Source organism: Monodelphis domestica, chromosome 1, assembly GCF_027887165.1.
Source record: "Monodelphis domestica isolate mMonDom1 chromosome 1, mMonDom1.pri, whole genome shotgun sequence".
Taxonomy (NCBI): Eukaryota; Metazoa; Chordata; class Mammalia; order Didelphimorphia; family Didelphidae; genus Monodelphis; species Monodelphis domestica.
In genome coordinates, this window is record NC_077227.1 from 288,619,369 (window position 1) to 288,638,726 (window position 19,358).

Here is a 19,358-nt window from a genome sequence, read left to right on the forward strand (position 1 = left end):
CTGGGATTCCCACAATCACATACACTAATAAAAATATGTCTTTGGTTTTTATGTAGGCACATCATATTCCATAACTATACCTTGTTATAGACATAAAGATGTTGCTCCAGTAGCTTAAATTAGCAAAGAGATCTTCCCCTTTTAAGGTAACTCTTATTCCTGAGTGAACCATGCAGGAGTTTTGGTTTAAAATAGTTTAAAAATTAAAACTAAAAGATAATGTTGTCATTATTTTTATTAATTTAGAGCATTCAAAATATAAAAATAAAAGGCTTTTAACATACTTATATACACCTTCTGTTGTACATCCTTTCCAACATGATTTTTAATTATATTTTAGCCCAATCTTTCAATAAAAGGACGATTAAAAACAGAAATGCAAAAGAAAACCAAGAATGTGCCTTCAATAAGATCCAATTGCATTTTAGCTACACAGGTTATTCCTAAATCATATCAAAGAGGACTTTGCCTGCATAAAGGCCATGTAATTGGAGTTTTAACCTTTCCTTATGGACAATGTGGAAAAAAATACATTTAAAGAGTATATCTGCCAGTTTAAGAAAAAATCCCTCTGGGAAACAGAGAAGATATGTCAGTGATAATGAACAAAAACAATCAAACAAAAACCCCACTGCATTCCCCTTCTTTTTGGAGTTTTTGAGTAACTTTAAGTTGTTAGATAGTTCCAATAGCAAATAATGTTTGGGGTTTGCTTTGTCATTTTCAATTTACACCATGTGAATTCACTGGTGTTAAACCCTTGGACAAAAACAAACAAACAAAAGTTTTCCATATTAAAAATATAAGAACCAGAAGAAACTAATTATAAATAGCATAATAACAAGAGACTTCTGAATGCATAAAAAAAGAAATCAAAATAGTTGGTTTCATTTCTGTCCAGTAACAATTAGTGTTGTTTAAAGGCCCTCTGTTCACCAGAAAACTCTGCAAAACATTTGACAGTGAATAATTCTGTTACCTATGTCAGTTTTTTTCTGATAGGCAGAAAAGTCCTTCTTTGGACAATTTTTAAAGTGTGTGCAAAACATTGGCCTGGCACCTCTCATTCTTTTGGTTTATAGTCTACGTTTTCACTAGACTTGATACTCCTGGTTGTCAATAGGAGTTTAATAAGATCAAAGGAAGCCCTGAGAGTTCAACTGCTCCTATTTACCCCTGCTCCTAAACTGGTAAGTCTGTTTGTGGTACGAAGTTAGGTTGCTTGGCTGCTATAGGACAATTGCTTGGGGTGGGGAATGGGGTAGGGCTTCCTTGGACATGATTTTTGTGAGGAGTTTGCTTTCTGTTTATGTGGGAATGTTTTTAAACTTAGCTAGTCTAGTTAGCTAGCCAGCTAGTTTAAGATGAGACCATGAAATTGAAGTAGCAGGAACTGGATTGCCATTTAAGCTGTGTGTAGCATCAAAATGAAGAAATCAAAATTATTTCATGAATGTAATCTTTAACATTCATCTCTAGTGACATACCCTTTTAGTTATTGCACAAGTAAAAAAAAATCCCACAATATATTAACATTCTAACAAATGAATTTTGCCAATTAAAAAAGAAACCAAATCATTTCCATGCTTCTATTTTAAAGCATGTGAGGAAATTTCTAAACAGAACAGAAGAAACCTGTAGAAATTTGCGCAAGAAAGTAGTTAAGAAGTATGAACACACACACACACACACACACACACACAAATACACACACTCACCCCCCCATATTTTCTATAATTAACATTAAATCAGAAAACAGTTGCCATGGAATGATTTAGCAATTAAAGAGTTTCCTTTAAATCCAAAAATTAATACAGGGAATTTGTTAAAAATTAAGTAGCATTTGTATGTCTAGTACCACCACCAGTTTACCTGTGAAACATGCTTCTGTACAGCAATGTAAACTTCACAGCAAGTCATTTTTACATTCACTTGAGCCAAACTTTGCATTTTCTTTAAATTACAATACAATTTTGAGCTGAAATTGCTGAACATACATGTAAGTCAACAATAAAAATACAACTTTGTTTCACAGTGGTTTTTTTAACAAGTTCATTGTAAAAATTGTCTTTGCATTTTGTTTCACGTTAAACTTAAGCTTCTAAGTGACTTCCTCAATAGTTTTTGTTGTCTAGATATGTTCCACCTGCTTGCCTTTATCCACTTGGCATGTGTTGTAGTTCAGTTACAGTAGGGTAAATTGACTTGTCCTGTTTGCCTTTTCACTCCTCTGTTGTAGAAAGAAAATGTCCTTCACGAAATGTTGAAGCCTTCACTGCATACACAAAAATTGATGGGATGGGGAGTCCACATTACCGGTGCCTGAGTAGCCCACCACCAAACAAAGACAGCTCGCCAGAAAGTCACCCTTTTAAAAAAAGTTTCTTCTAAAATGTATGGAGATTGGTGGGGACATGGAGGAATAGCAAAGTACCAAGGCATGAAAACACAAGTGCTACCCAAAACCATATTTACAAACTGATAGAAAATATAAACAAGCATGCCTTTGGAACCAGGTTGAAACACAGGAAGGAATAGCAATTGAAATATTGCCTTGCTTCTACATATAATTCCACCCATACTCCAATTAAGCCATCTGTCACAAATAAATTGGCTCACTCAAACAGGTTGGTTGTTGATTTGTTTTCTAGGTGGATAAATTTCTGGATCAAAATCTACTTGGTTACCTTGGTTGATTAGAAGGTATAGAATAAGTTTTTTCAATGTTTATTTTCCTTTATTGATTTTCACAAATCTCAACAACAAATTGCACATTTTAAAAGTTCAGGTTGATTTAGAATAAATATACACGTGTGGTTTTACCAATGAAATAAAAAAAATGTTTCTTGAGCCCTTTGAGGGATGCAGGTTTCTTCCACAAGTAAAAACACTGTGTGAGCAACAGAAAATGTCTCGAATCCTTAATTTTGCTTCTGTTATTTAAATCCTAAAGTTTTTCAGCTTTTCTGTGGAAGAGAAGCTAGGGCAAGAAATATTTAAGTGTCATTAACACAAAGAACAGGAATCTGGAAAGGAGGTGGGAAAGATTTGGGAAAGAAAGGGTAAAGTAGTGTGGCCTTGGGGGGGGGGGGGAGAAGAGGACTGGCTGATGCAGAGAGAGAGAGAGGTTGGGATGAAGTTATTCAAAACTGAACTTCATATCAGAGAGCAGAAGCTGTAACAGAGTGACTACCTTCTCTGGCTGTCTGCATGCCCTTGAATGTCAGCGATGCTGGTATATCACAGTTGTGTGGGGAGAGTGGAGTGGTGTTGGTGTGCTGCCAACCATGTCCAGCAACGTAACCAGAAGGAGCAGCGCTGTATGTCATATAAGGTGGCACTTGGGCTGGGGTAGGGTAAGGAGCCATGCTGGATGCTGACACAAAACTGCTGACGGCTGGGAGACCATTTGGTGCCTGAAATGGACAGAAGAAGAAAAGCATTTGAAAAATAGAAAGCAGGTTCTTAGGAAGAAGTAGAAAGTTGGCCTTAAGCACATTTTTTAACTATAATCTGACTCAAGTTCTGATTTAAAAGATTTAATTTCATGTGATTAGGACAAAAGACATAGCACAAACCTCAGGGAGCATTGATTTATGATTTTTCACTACTCTGGGCAATAGCAGAGCAATAGCAATTGGGGGAGGGGGAGGAAAGAAATGATACTTATCAAGCTCCCTAACAATTTGATCAGCTATATCTTATTTTCTTTGCCTATTTCCTTGAGGTGCCTGTGCAAGTTCACAGTGAATGTTTCCCTTCAAATAAGGAAGACAACAGAGCACAACTATCAATAGGAAGTCATAATGCATATGATCTTCCTCAAATGTGGCATAATTTGTGCCTTAGCTCTCTCATATAAATGTGTATTTGACAAAGGAAAAAGCAAACAACAAGGTTTTTGTTTGGTTTTTCTTGTTAGGGTTTGTTACATAACTCAGAATTTCTTAACCTAGAGATTCTTACCCTTGGGGTCAGGGGGCTGGGCAGAGTCTGTGGATAGAGTTCAGGGGTCTGTGAACTTGAATGGTAAATAAATTACATATTTATTTTCACTAACCTTTGGTTTCCTTTATAATCTTAAACAATTTATTTTATGCTTTTAAAAACAATATCCTAAGATCCATAAACATCATCAGATTGCCAAAGGGGACCATGATACAAAAAGAATAAGAAACTCTGACATAACTTGAGTATGGGTGAGAAATTAATTTTCTAGCAGGATTTTTTTCAAGGAAGCCTCTTGTTTCTAATATAAATATTTAATAAACCACTTTTCAAGTGTTTGGACAATTCATTAAAAAGTTTCATGAATTTTAAAGTTATATCAATGAATTATTAGAAATAAATTTTAAATTGTAGTTTTCCAAAAAAACAAAAACAGCCAACAATCTTGTAGTCTATAAGAAAAAAAAAACTCTTTAGGAAGTGATGCACTTATGGAATCCAAAAGAATATTGTTGTTATTGTTACTATTAACACCACCAAAAAGGCCCTGAATTATTATTATTACTGATTCTGGCATGGTCTTCCTTTGTGCTCTTCAAACCTGTTAATTCTTTTTGTCTCACTTTCTACATTGTAAAAAAGCAAGGAATGCATCATGCTCCTTAATGGTGACATGAGTGAACTAAATTTTTGACATTTTTCTAATGAAAGTATAACTGAGGAAATTGACTTTTCAAAACATTTTCCCATAATTCAAGAGCCATGCACAAATATATCATGTCTTGGACACATATGTGCTGGAAATATATGTATATATGATTATATATGTTCAAGATACTCTATTAAGTGGATTCTACTTATCTATTCAAAAGCAACATTTAAGTAACAGAAGGGTCTTTTCCCTACTAGATAAGTTCCTTCCAAAATGTAAAATCCTGTGACTGGCTATTTTCTAATTTAATTTGCACAATTTAATTCAATTTGCTGTAATTTTTATTCTGTTACTGGTTGATGAGAAATTATGTTCCTTTTATTGACATTACCTACAAATTGTTATTATACTTTAGTCTGTCTTAAGGAATAACCAGGAAATTTTGCTAAAGTAGATCACTGCATCTGTAAAAATAAAATAAATTTCAAACTGGAGCTTTTCATTAAAAATTCATTCTTTGACTAAGAGTTGAAACACATAAAACTGGATGTATACTGTTTGTCCTTCATGATCATTCTAGAGGTAATGTTGGGGGCGGGGGGGGGGGGGGGGGGGGGCTCTTTCCAGGAAGCTCCATTACTCTAAAAAGGGCAAGTACTAGGAGACTAAGGTTACAGGATAGAAATTGGCCAAAAATATTTTTTTGACCAAAAATATTGCTGACTGATTTAATCTAGCCAATAATAAATTTAAGATGTTTTAAGATATTTTTGAGGATTTTTCGATAGACCAGGAAAAATGAGTTTCCAAATATTAATTACCCTTTTTAAGAGCTTTTCCCATATGTAGCTGGTGTTCTACATGACTACTATAAATGGTAAGTACTGAATTTCACCTTTTAGTTATAGAGTTTTTCCTCAGCTAAGATACAAATTTGTACTACTGGTGTTTTATATTCCAATAATCAATATAAAATTCTACTTCCTACAGAGAAATGAATAACATACAGCACACAGTTTTTAAAAGCTCAAAATTGCTTTATTTTTCATAAAGTGAAATGGCTCATCATTAAATTTGTAATAACAGCTGCATCAAATATCTAACATGTGCTAAAACTCATCATATATAACACTTTTGTTAGGGGAGACCCTTCAGCCACTTCAAACTTTTAAATTTTGCAATCATAAAAAAAAAGAATTTGGTGAAGGACTTCTATTTCTCCCTCTTCTCAATATCCATTTTTCTACCTCTTCCTTTTTTCCTACATTTTTTAACACACTATTTTATGCAATTTCTGCTTTTTAAAAAAATTGCTTCCTCCTTCTTCTCTTAATGTTAGTTTCCTCCCTTGTATCTTTGTCTTCTAACCCATCATCAATATAGTTCCCTCTCTCTCTATGTAAACTTTCCAACCATACATTATTCTGGAGCCCACTCCTCACTAAATACATCAAGGTCTCCCTCTAAAGAAACACTTTACTTAGAGCTTGTCTGGAAAACAATTCTGGATCAGGTTCTTATCTCAAATAATACTTTTTGGAACCTAGGGGAATGTGGAATACTGGAGTCTGGCCAACATTGCCTTCAGGTGGTTCCCTACATGGCTAGATTTACTAGCTCAGGGTAGGTAGGCTGCTAATTTGCTTCCTTTTTTTCATGTCAGCTCAATTTCTCCATTTTCAAGGCTCCAACCTTGGTGTTTGTTAGGAATCTCATTATTATTAAACACTTTATAGCACTTTAAAATTTGCTAGAGATTTTAGAGTAATTTTTATTATGTACTCCTCTCAAAACCCCTATGACAGATTAACCTTGTCATCTTCCTCTAATAGCACAGAAAGGCTAAAAGACTTGGTCTAACATGCAAAATGACAAAATGTCCCCTTAAATGGTATATCTGGAAATATTTTTATTTTTCCTCAAGCTAAATAATGACCTCACTTTGAGAAAGTTTTTAAAATATATTTTTAACTTTATATACTTAGAGTTGGAGAGATGAGGGCTCAGATTCTGAGCATTTCCTCTGCCACCTTCACTATACGTATACTCTGGAAACTCCATAAACACTTCCATTTTCTCACTTTTAATTTAGAAAGTGCCACTGCTAAAAACCACAGATCACCACGAGACAAAGTCAGCTGATATTTATGAAACAACCACTGAAGAAGTAAAATTTTCCACCACAAAGAAAGAAATACTACAGGTACCACACTACTTGTTTATTCTTCTCATGAAATCAGTACATGAGTCTAAACTTCCAGATTGTTTTTAATGCTTTCAATGGATATTAACCAATCTGAAAAAGCTATTAACTTAAGACTCCCAAATATACATTGTAAATATAATAGAAGGAAATGCATGTATTCCATTTAATGAGATTGTAAATACAATTTATAAAACAACCAATAATATGGCATCTCCTGGGAGAAGTAAAAAAATCCAAATGAAATGTCAGTAATGAAAATTTCTTCTTCAAAAATGGCTTTACCTAATGATGCTATAAATAGGAGCTCAATCCATTAGCCTCCTTTACATGTGTATATTCTATCAAGATATACAATAGTCCTTCCAATAAAAAAAAGAATGTGCCAAGACTCCCCAGAACCATTTTGTACTCTGCCTGGTTTTGAAAATGATATATACTAGTATTAATAGAAACAGACAAAAAGGAATGATTTAGAAAGAACACTTATTTGTTTATAGGGATTTCTCAAAAAAATAGAAAATGAAGTTCACTAATGTTAAAGGAAACAACAAACATTAACTTGGACAGATAGTAAATAGTGGAGGATAATAGATCCTGGTATACATGAGGTCACCAAGAGTTGACCATGATTGAATGACTGAATAATAACAATATTGTTAGAAGATGTGATATTAGAAATAACTTTTAAAAACACTGCAGTTGAGTGAAGCTATTATTAAAATCACAATGAGCAAATTAATAAATTATAGAAAATAACTAAAGTTACTGGGATTCATATAGGTCTCTGACTTCAAAAAGCCACAGTTATTCACAGATAAAATTTTTGTCAAAATATGTGCTATATTGCCTTTGAATAAGTATGCATACTTTGTCATAGTATATTATCTTCTGTGATACCAAAATAATAAAAGCTATTGAAAGCCAATAATTCTAACCTATCTATTCTAATGTTTAAATTTGAAGTCTTTTCCACCTCAACATAGGGAAATAGAAGCCTGTTAGTATCCAAACAATTGTGACCATGGGAGGAAACTGGTATAACAATTGTCTGGCTGTTAGAAGGTATAAACTATTCTTTAAATTCTAGGAATTGTGTGTTCTATGCATTGATTTCTCTCTTAAAGAAATCCAGAGGAAAAGAACCAGCTCCCTTACCCAAACTTTTACCCACTCAACATTTCTAAATGACTATTCCTTCAAATTCATTTGATTTTGCTTTTTGTTGGCACTTATATAAAGTAAACTTGGCCAAAAGTACAAATGTGCTTTACCTGGAATTCCAATCTCAGATTCATAATCAAGGAAAATCATGGAGATGTGTTAATAAGTGAAGATCCTTAAATGTTTTGTGTAATAATTTTTTGACTGCCAAACCCTCCCCTTAATCCAATGTGTACTAAGCTGAGTGAAAAAAAAAAAGTCTGACAAAATGAAATGGCAGTAGTAATTATGGTTTCCACATTCAACAAAAAGGATTTTAATTATGTTTAGTTATCAAGTTGAAGATCTAAATGTCACCATGGAATGGAAAACTATGAAGCATTGATGTTTTTCCTACATTTTATAATTATGAAAATGTTACCTTTAAAATATTGTACAAATCGATGCCACATCACTTTTTAAAAATATAAACTTTTGTGAAAGCATTATATTTGACATTTGACAAGTTTCATCATCAATGTTTTACTTTATAATACTCTTGGTTAAAATCAGCCAGCCTAAATAATACTTTCATGATGGAAGTTGTTATAATTTCTAAGGAAGAGGTGTTATCTACCCAAAAAGATTTCACATTATATGCAATATAATTACCTAATTAAACTTTCTTATATCCTCTGTATCCTTTACTAGGAGTCAATTATTTAAATCATTCACTTTGCAAAGGACATTCATGCCTATAAAATACTATTTTAATACAGTATAAAAATAAAGAGCTAATTTTCCATATAAGTTTCAGATTAATTATAGTCTTTGAATCCACCTATTTACACATGCAGTTCAACTAAGAATTATTCTTGGCTTCATGTTATATGTGCTATTCTATCACATTATCCTCTTTCCTATCCCCACAATTTTGATTTAATGCTCCAGAAAGTGTGCCCTTCAATTTTCTTTTCAATAAAGTAGAAAATATGTAACTTTTTAAAATATCTGGGTAACTTAGGTGGAGTATCTGCAAATAATTTACAAAGTAATATAAACAAATATGAATTAGTTTATTAAATAATATGCGAAGGGGCATATATGGGCTAAATTCCCATCATTCCTTGTGAAATCTTTTGTATTATGTGACAATGGTCACTACCAGTTATATTTTCCCAATACCAAAGTTGAAAAAGAATTAGCCATGAGACAATCAAGGAAAGTATTGCTTCATAGAGTGAGAAGCAGAGTAGCAATAATAATATTTAAAATTTTATCTGCAAATAAAGGCAATCTGAATCCACTAATTACTATGTGTAGAACATTCCAAGTTGTTCCAGGTGGTAGTTGATGTGGACTACTAAAATGTACCATAAAATACCAATCATACAGTGTAGTAACATAAAAAACACACTCGAAAAATTATGCTGAGCTTTCCTTCACACATGTGAATATGTAGCTGAAAAATGTGCATAAGGCTCTAATTATGAGGAATCAAGCAGACATTCTTTAGAGCTCAAATTGGAAAGCAAAAACACCAGCATAGAGGAGGCAATCAAATTTATACTTTTTGTTGTTTCAGTTTCTTATATATAATCACAGAATTTGAGGGACTACTATCCAATGTAGTCCAACCCAAAAAGAAAAGGAATCTCCACTATAATATACCAAGGAATCATCATCTAACATCTATCTATTGGAGACCTTCACTGCATAAGAAATGCCATTACATTTTTTTGACAGCTCTGATTGTTAGGAAGTTTTCCCTGACATAAAATTTAAATTTGCCTTTTTGAACCCCCATCCCCTCCATTAGTACAATTTGAAAGTTACCTTGGTGGATTTTTATGACTTGAGCCCTAAGAATCTGGATTTTCCTCTTGTTCTGATGCCTAATCTTGGATAAATGACTCATACCCTGGAAGGTTACACTTCTACACTTATAAAATGGAGAAAGAATATGTAATATGCACCTATATTGTACAACATAAGGAAGTTAAATAATGATAACTATTTTGTCCACAAATGCCCTTAAGAGTAACAAATTGTATAAATGTTATGAATTGTGACCTTTTTGCCATAGAACCCAAAATGCTGGACACTTAGATACCTTGAGCTTTGCATTTCAGATTGAAAGTTGATGACATTTTCAAAAGTAATATTAATAAGGTTGTGCTTTTGAGACAATGAAAAGATAGATGCACACGTAGGTATGAATTTTTAGGCAAGGAAATGTCTACAATTAAAAGATGTTTGAATCTCCAAATCTCTATTACAAGCTTATTTTTTGATCTACAGAATCAGGCTGGTGACAGGGGATTTCTTCCTATCTTCCTGAGTCAGAAAGCTGAATTCAAATCCTACCCCAGATACTAACAGTGTGAGCTAATCATTTAACCTTTCTAGGCCCAAGCTCTCTTATTTGTAAAATTATAATAATAAGAATACTTTATAGTAAAGAACTACTTTGCAGAATAACTCAAATGAAATAAAATGTGTAAAGTGTTTTGCAAACCTTAAGATGATATATTTTTTAATATTTAAATTTAATTGCTTAATTTAAACTTAAAACACCCAGCACATTTTTAGCATTTGAATCCTTAGAAATTTAACAACTGTGCACTCAAAGACTTCAAAGTGGTTAGATATTTTTCATGACTTAAACATATACATTATTCTTAATTGTCTGAATGTAAAATATTGTAGTTCCTTAGCTATCCAAAAGTAGAATGCAAATAAGAATTTCAATGGATTATTTTGATATTCACCAACTTTCTCGTTGGTGTGAAAAAATCAGTTTTCAGCTTTAGTTTTCTCCTCCTGAGCACATACATCATTTATTATTTGACTTGCTGGTTTCTTTCAGTTCTCTGTCTGGTTCAGTTCTGAGATTTACTGAATGTGAATATTCAATCTGTCAAATGTAAGCAATTTTATTAAAGGTTTGGAATACATCTTGAAGCAAATAACTCAATGTTCAAACTTTTATACCTTTTTAAAAAATGGATTTAGCTTTATGACCTTTAAGTACCTTAGAAATGAATAAAATTTATTTAAATATTTTTAAAAGATTTGTTTAAATGATAGGAAAAGAGACTCAAGGTCTTTTTTTTTTTATTGAGAAACTACCTATATACTAACAGATTTCATCAGTTATAAAGAGGCAGCCCAAGAGAACAATAAAATCCTTCCCATCTGTTTATTTCTCCATTCAGATGATGCATAATAATGACTCTCAAGGTCCTTGGAGACCTTAAGATTAAACTCGAGAAAATAATACATTATGCTCTTTAATTCCTAAAAGTGAATTCAATCACTAAAAAGTCAGCATTAATAATAATAATGTATGTGTGTGTGTGTGTGTATGTCATATATATCCTACTTGTTCTGAAAGGTAACACCAAAGTCCTCTTCATAGTTTTTGCTTACCAATGTTACTTTTAGCAGGAATAGAATCTACAAAGAGAAAAGTCTTTCCTTGTTAATATTTTTTTTTTTCCGTAGGGGTTAATGTATTACTGAAGAGGAGAAAAATATTCTGAGTCTGGCCAGGGAATTAAAAAATTCTTCTAGTCTTCATTGGCCTACTTAACAGTGGTATTAATTTGGACAATTCTCAAACTTTTGATATTCAGGAGCGTCTTACATCATTCGTTTTGAGGGAGAATACAATGAGATAATGCTTATGAAAGTGTTTTTAAATCTGTTTTTAAGTTATTAAAGCAGGCAAGGAAGGTTTTTGTAAAGGGAAGAGAGTCGTCTGGGTTTTCCAAGAGCAAATATAAGCAAAAGCACAATTTGCATTAGTTATCTTTTTTTCTTGAAAGAGAAATCTTTAAACCTCAAAAAAAAAAAAGGCATCTAATATAAGCCAGGTATTTGGAATTTTCAGAATTCAGACAATTCGGGCTTGAGGTATGTTTTGGGTATGGGTAATATAGAAACATTTCAGTATATTTGTAATTTACAAGTCTCAGTATGTACTTAAGTGCTGTGTGTACTTAGCTGTTGAATTTAGATTAAAACTTTAGGGTGATAATCTTTATTTGGCTTGGGTTTTGTTGTAGTTGTTGTGGCGGTTGGTGGGTTTTCTTTGAAAAATGGGGGAGGTAAGGAAATAAAAATTAAACAGTCTATCACCATTTAGTACAATTTGAGGTTTTTCCAACTAAATCTCTTTTGGGAGATTATGATTTGACCTTTAATCGTCAAATGCTACTTTGACTAAATTTATCTAGTTGCTCCACTTCCCCGTGTGGTAGGTTTGGGTTTGTGATAGCCACAGTAATTCTGGGAAGTGTTTAAAATTAAGAATAGAGTGCATAATCCAGAAGCCAGAAAGTACCCACAAACAGGTTGTCTTGACTCTCAAATCAGCAATGGTAAGCATTAATCAGAAACCTCTATTTAAAGATTTCAACAGAACTGCCAATAGGAGGATGAATTTGAAAAGAGAACTCCAGCTGAATTTGGACCTAGAAATATAGACTTTATTACCTTTTTTTTTCTTTCCATTTTGGGCAGTTCTGAACCACCACAAACATCTGCCTGAAACTTGCAGGGGGTGAGTAAAGTGTTGTCAAGATTCAAACATCTTTCTGACCCCAGGAAGGAGCTACATTTGTCATGGAAAATGCTAGATACTGGGCCTCAGATCTGACTGTCCTTGCCTCCTACCTTTATCCAATGTGATCCTGAAACTCTTAATGTCTGTCTGACCTTGTCATTTCTCCTGTCTTCACAACAAGGCTTTGAATCTCCTAAGGGTAAGGTTTGGGAGTGGGGGGGATGCGGGTGGAGAGATTTGTGCTGTACTGTCAAGAAAACTTCCTCTGATTCAGACAGCACAGTGAAACAAGACTATTCAGTCAGTCCTGCATGTCTTGGGGTTCCTGTCGTGGTGGAAATGAGTCACATGAAGAAAATACTTCCTCTAAATTTTGGGATGCATTTATGATTCCCCACTTTAGACTAATATACAATAACTTTGGGGAACTGGAGAGGTTCAAATTAGGTGTAAATAAATAGAGAAAAGGAACTTTGAGCTTTCAGATTAGCAATGCTCCTAGGAAGAACAAAATTAGGAAATCCTGGCTTTTTACATTGTAACAATTCAGTGTAGGGTTCTTGACAGTGATAGGATTGGAATATCCCACACCTTCAGAAAAAGTAATAGAAATTGGAGGATTAAAAATTGGGAGGAACCTTAGGGATCATCTGCAAGTCACTTAATTAGTCTCTCCTACTTTCAGTTTCCTGGCTTGTAAAATGGAGATAATCAAAAGTATAGATAGAACAATTTTGCTAATCAAATGTATGTAAAGACCATGGTTAAGTTTGTCAGTTGTCCACTGTTATTATAATTATGTAGTCCTATCCTCCTATACACTCTTTTTGCAGATGAAGAAGCTGAGACAGTAATAAGTCATAATTCAAACCCAGTTGTTCTGACTCTTCACTGTACCACTGGGTTTAAAAAACAACCACTATAAATCCCAGAACCATCAGTCTCTGAGTGTGCTATTTCAGAAATGATATATACGAGGAAATCAAGATCCTTCCTAAAATTGAGCTCCCAGGGTGCCCCTTGTCCCTCAGTCTTTCCTTACCTGTCCATATTTGACCTCCTGCTCCAAAGACCCTTTCTCCAGCCCATTGACCGGGTGCGGGGCAGGGGTGGAAAAGTTGTTGCGGCCCAAACTGCTCCACTCTTCTACCTTTGGACTGTGGTAGGGGGAGCTGTCGCTCACTGTGGTGGAAGTACAGGAAAAAGGCAGAAGTTAGGCGGGATAGAGCCTGGCTGGGACTGCTGGCAGACTCAATGATTTGGGAGGGGGTGGGAGTTATTTACCCTCTCCTCCAGTTCTCCTAATATCTCCAGAAAGGAGTGAAGTGATGTCTCTAAATCCCGAGTCAGCAAAGCTCAAACTCCTCTTTTGTCTTCCCTCAGCCCTCCTCAGCACTAGGCCAAACCATATCTCTTGGTCCTTTTGAATTTAAGGTATAGCCTGGGTTATGCTCCACTCAGAATGAGTATGCAATGGCCTGGGTCTTTCTCTTAACTATTCCAACAAGATTTTTCCTTTTTCAAAAGTGAGACTTTTGTTTTCTGCCTGACTTTAGTGGGAAAACAGGAGGAAGAAATCTGGGAAAGTGTGGTTCTTTTCTGCATCAGGGAAAGAAAATGAAGAGGCAATATGGACCTGCCTCCTCGTCTCCATCTTAAACCCAAAGTTAATTGGAGGCTAACCAAGATCAAGGAGGAGGTAAGAAGATGTAAAGTACAAAAGATGTAAAGACTACACACATCTCAGGGTTAGTGTGAATGCGATTCTGTTTATGGATATCCCTCGGTATTTCGTATATGTGTACATCAATGGAATTCAGTTCTTAATCTTGGATCCATGATCCATTTTTTTTTCTGGGGCTGAGAGGAAATTCCTGAACTTGGAGAGAACACTCCCCCTCATTTTCAATAATCTAGAACTAAAATTTAGCATTCAATTTATCCTTCAATTATAAATTAAAAACAAACATTACTTCTGAGAAGGTGGTGTTTCTTTCCCTAGACTGCCAAAGGGGTTCTAAAAAACATGAAATGGTAAGAACTACTGATACAAATACTTTCAAAATCCCCTGAAAGCATATAGACATGAATTATACATATGTAGAACAGATTATATTAGTGCCCACTAGATTGTCTGATACAGTTACACATTATTAATGATTGGGAATACCTACCGGAATGTGTATGTCAGCCAGGTATCGGATATGAATAGTAGAAGTATTTATAAGAAAATAAGGAATTGTGAAAATGAATAATTTGTCCATCACCCTAAAATTCTGGGCTTTATAGAAAGGGTTTGAGAAAGAGTGGCTTTGCGAGAGGAAGAGAATAAAAATGAAAGACGTTTTAATAATTCAAAACTTTAGGGAAAGGATCTAGAGGTTCAGGAATTCTTTTGGTTTCCAATCAACATACACAAATATAAGCGATAAAAATTCTAAAAGCCTAAGGCAATGCTTATTCATTTTCTATTAGTCTACTTCTTTAAAAGAGACACAAAGTTAAAGACAAAGGCACTTCACATAATTTTATTTTGAAGTGACACGGATTGAAGAATTAGACTTCCTCCCCCCACCCCAACTCTTCCCAGTAACTATATATATATATACATATACATATAAACAATGAAGGAATGTTAAAGAGCAATGATTAAGTGGAATATTGATTTTTCACAAGCAAAATTTTGAACACGAGTATTAAAAACAATACATCAAAATGAAGATTTTACCCTCCTCGCTCACTAGTCAAAGAAACTGCCAACTGACACTTAGTCTAACTATGATTTCTGTGGAAGAACTTTCTTTTAAATTTTGTCTACCCCCTTGAATGAGTTTCCCCCACAATTTAATTAGGTCGTGTTCTCATTTGGATTGAGGCTCTCTCTGTTCCAGCTCAGGGCTTTCTATATCTCTTCGTCTTCCGTAGCAAAATGTAGTCGATGGGCATCAGCCAGCAGATGACTTAAGAAACTGAGATCTCTCAGAGAGCCCCAATTCCTGCAGATCTCACACTTTCCCATGAATAGGACCTTCCTTTAAATGTCAGCGAGGTCAGTTTATCCTATAAATCAAGGGCAAACAACCCTCAGAATGCAGCTTCCAGTGTTCTGTTCACCCTAACCTGGCTGGCTCTGAAGAGGTTAAGAGTTACATTTTTAAAAGAGTCCTTTAAATTCTATTATCGACAACAAGGGAATGAAAAAGTTAAGCCTCTTGTTTAGTTACTGCAAGAGGCAAATGTGTCTATGTGGTGTTAATAAAGGAGAAAACATTTAAAGGTATCTACCGCACCCAAAATGGAATTGTCCCTCTGGTCTTTTCATATGGACAGAGAGTTAGAAAAGAAGGACTTACACTCCTCAGTCCTTGCTATTATTTGAGGTCACTTTGACTTGAAGATGTTTTAACAGTTTAGTAAAAGAAAACAAACTTCGCCTAAGAAAACACGGATCGACATGGACCTCTGGGAGCCAATCTACCCCACAGAAAAGACACTCCCTGGTCTATCAACAAGGGAAAAGGTCGTGGGAGGAAGAAAATGTGTATGGGGGCCTGCGGCTGGAAGTTAGAAGGAGGAAGGGAAAGATGAACCATTCTTTAGCTGCTAAAAGCGCGAAATCAAAAACACAGCTTTGACTCTGGTAGTCTAGGTGTGGAAGAAGTTGAGATAAGGAGAAAAACCGAGAGCAAACAGTTCTAAGGAGAGACAAGGGGGCGGGGGAAAAGACTCCGAGTATAAGGAATTTTAGTATAAGGAATCTCTTTGGACAAAATTAATGGTTAAAAGATCTATCGACAAAAAAGAGATTTTAGATAGAAAAGTTATCAACAAAGATTGACACTATCTCCCTCTCACTTCCTCACCACTCTCTACCCCCAAATGAAAGAAAAGCGGAAAGAACGGTAATAAAGCAGAAAATTAGTTCCTGGAAGGAGAACCAGGCAAAATAACCGATGGTTTTCTATTTTGGCTCACTCGCTGTTTCAAAAAGTGAAGCATAAGAATGAAACCAATTAGGTGACATTTGAACTTCCTGTCTGAGCAAATTTGGCCTGATTGCGAGAATCCGAGAAGGGGAACCCTGCAATTTCAATGAAAAGCTCTTGCTATGTGAGTCTGCATCTGGGAGTCGAGACTATACTTATCTTGGTGAAGAGTAAGTGGGTTCCCTCTCCCTTCTCCCCTGCTATTTAAATCTAAAGTTATGCTGCACGGGATTCGAAATTTGGACGAAATTCTAGAAGATAAATTCTAAAGCAAAGGAGAAAGAAAGAAAAGGAAAAGGAGCATGTGAATCATGAGTTTGGTTGGGAAGGAGTCTGCTGAGTAGCTTGAGGTGAAGGGGAAAAAACAGCGATTTCAAACAGAGAAGGCAGAGAAGGGAGCACTGCTTCCCAATAAAAATCTTCCTGTTCTATAACGGGATCAGGTGGGCAATCGCGAGACAGTAATTCCCCATGCGGAAGACACTAAAGCTGTTTGAAAGTCTTAAAGAAAGGCTAGGATGAGGCGAGAAGATGAATATCGTTGCTACTATTCCCTCCCTTCCAGGCCCCAGGCGCGCCACGGTCCAAATTTACCTTGGTCTGTGATGGAGCGGATTCCCAGGATATCCGTGACAGAGTGCGAAGAGGGCCAGGTTCTAGGCATGGCCATGTTGCCAGGAATTCCAGGCACTCCGGGAGGAGTGGGTACTTTGGCTGCTGCGGCAGTAATGGGACTTGGATAGGAATATATATGGTTATAAGGCAAGGCGGGCTGCGGTGGTGGCTGATGCTGTTTGTAAGAGTCGTACTGGCTCTGCTGAGACAGGTTACCAATCTTGTTGCGCAGGATTCGGCTGATGGAACTGACTGAAGGAACGTTGTACTTGTCACACACACCGTCTGCTAACAAACGATCGCGTATCTCCCAGGCAAAGATTCCTGGGTCCCTCTGCTTGTAGGTCCGGATATGTTTCACTACTGTGGGGGTGGTAACCCGAGGTTTGCTGCCCCCAATGGCCCCAGGTAAGATGGAGCCAGTCTCATTGTAGCGCGCCAGTATCTTACTGACACAGCCATGGGACACTCTTAACTGCCGGCTGATGTCACAGGGTCGGATGCCCAATTGGGCCAGTTCCACGATGCGGAGTCTGATGGCGTTGGGTAAAGGCCTCCCGTTCACGAATACCCCTCCCAGCTGGTTGACCTCCCCGAAAGCTGGCTCTGCAAAAGAACATAAACGCAAACAACGCGCGCGCTCGCGCGCGCACAGGAACACACACAGATCACTGTGACAACTGTCAGATCACCCTTCTTCCTCCTTCCCGAAGCTCTCGAAAAATAAAGAAAGAAAAACCCTGGGATATTCCCTCTAGAGTATGTCAACCGATACTCCTTCCTCCCCCAGCCCTAAACCAAAGTGGGTCTTCAAATCGCATGGTTCCGAAGCCTCACTGAAATGAACTATCCGACTGCTTCATTCTCCCACCCTCCTCCTGCAATCCAGTTCGTCTGTTGCTTCATAGGCAAACAAATTACAACTAAGAGCAAGTTGTAGGGCCATAGGCTTTCTCCAAACTTTCCAGAACGGACTACGGCGTATCGGACACATTTCTTGGGACTTAAATTAGTCCATCGGATCCACCGATCAGTTTGATAGTCTGCCCAGCCAGATACATTGACAAATTCGAGGGGAAGTCAAATGTGTTGAGTCCCTGTCTAACAAAATGCCACCATTGTGATCTCTAGTGTTGTTACACGTTGTAAAAGCTCCTTTACTGTAATTGCTTTAATAATCACTCAGCCACCCATTAGATCTCTCTACTCTGTACTGTTGACCTTTAACTCATTGTTACAACTTGTAGAAACATGAGCAAAGTCAATAAGCAAGTTGTGACTCTCCGGCAACAAATCTCTCTCTCTCTCTCTCTCTCTCTCTCTCTCTCTCTCTCTCTCTCTCTCTCTCTCTCTCTCTCTCTCTCTCTCTCTCTCTCTCTCTCTCTCTCTCTCTCTCTCTCTCCTCTCTCCCCCTCTTCTCATTCTCTCCTCCCCCCCACCCCCCGCCACTTTTTCCCCACACCCAGTCTGACAGCACTGAATATTTCGCGGATACAACAGGCAACCACTTACCCATTGCTTTGAGCGGGGACACCAATAAGAGACTCTAGAATTCCAAGAACAAATTTTCGCTATCTCCTTAGTGCTTCGATATTTCTGTCTCCTCTAGCTCTGGCCACGGGTCCCTCCGATTGATCCCAGGAGCAGACAGAAAGAACTTAAAGAGAAAGGAATAAAAGGAAGTCTGTGCCCTGATGAAAGAGGTATGAGTTCTGCATTTCAATCTAAGCAGTAAAGTGGGCTGGGCTGAGTTGGGAGGGGTGTCTCTGCCTATCAATCACTAGTGGCCCACCCCCAAGGAGGCGGGACTCAAAGAAGAAGACTTTGAGATTGGCTGTAGATGGTAACAGACAGTATAATCCCGGTAACTCCTTCCGTTCTCTCTTTTAGGAGAGCTCCGCACCTGGATTACTAAATAACAATGGAAATGAATATTTAACATCAGCCCAATTGGAACTCAAAAATCAAAACAAAATATATATTGAATAGTCAAATTAAAATATTAAACCAGATTATGGGGAAAGGGAACAAGGAAGAGAAGGAAACAATTATGTTGGGTCAAAAACAAATAAGTAGGTTAGCATTAGGTCAGTACCTTTTTAGTGGAACATCACACAATTACAGTTAACACATGAATTGGAAAGTGCTGGCGGAGGAAAGAAAAGAAAAGAATTTAGAATTATATAATCTCTAAGGGTACCACAATTTAGGCACGAAGAGCCCTACCTTTACAAACTCCAC

General features: G+C 36.3%; 1 protein-coding gene across 1 annotated transcript; it reads right to left on the reverse strand.

The window, feature by feature from the left end:
- Positions 1–231: 231 nt before the first annotated feature.
- Positions 232–18,840, reverse strand: PAX9 (paired box 9). The gene is made up of 4 exons (XM_007473265.3): positions 18,630–18,840; positions 17,097–17,723; positions 13,559–13,698; positions 232–3,416 (listed from the first exon to the last, which is right to left on the reverse strand). Exons 1-4 carry the CDS (start codon positions 18,631–18,633, stop codon positions 3,162–3,164), a joined length of 1,026 nt encoding a protein of 341 aa, XP_007473327.1. The 5' UTR covers positions 18,634–18,840; the 3' UTR covers positions 232–3,161.
- Positions 18,841–19,358: the final 518 nt, after the last annotated feature.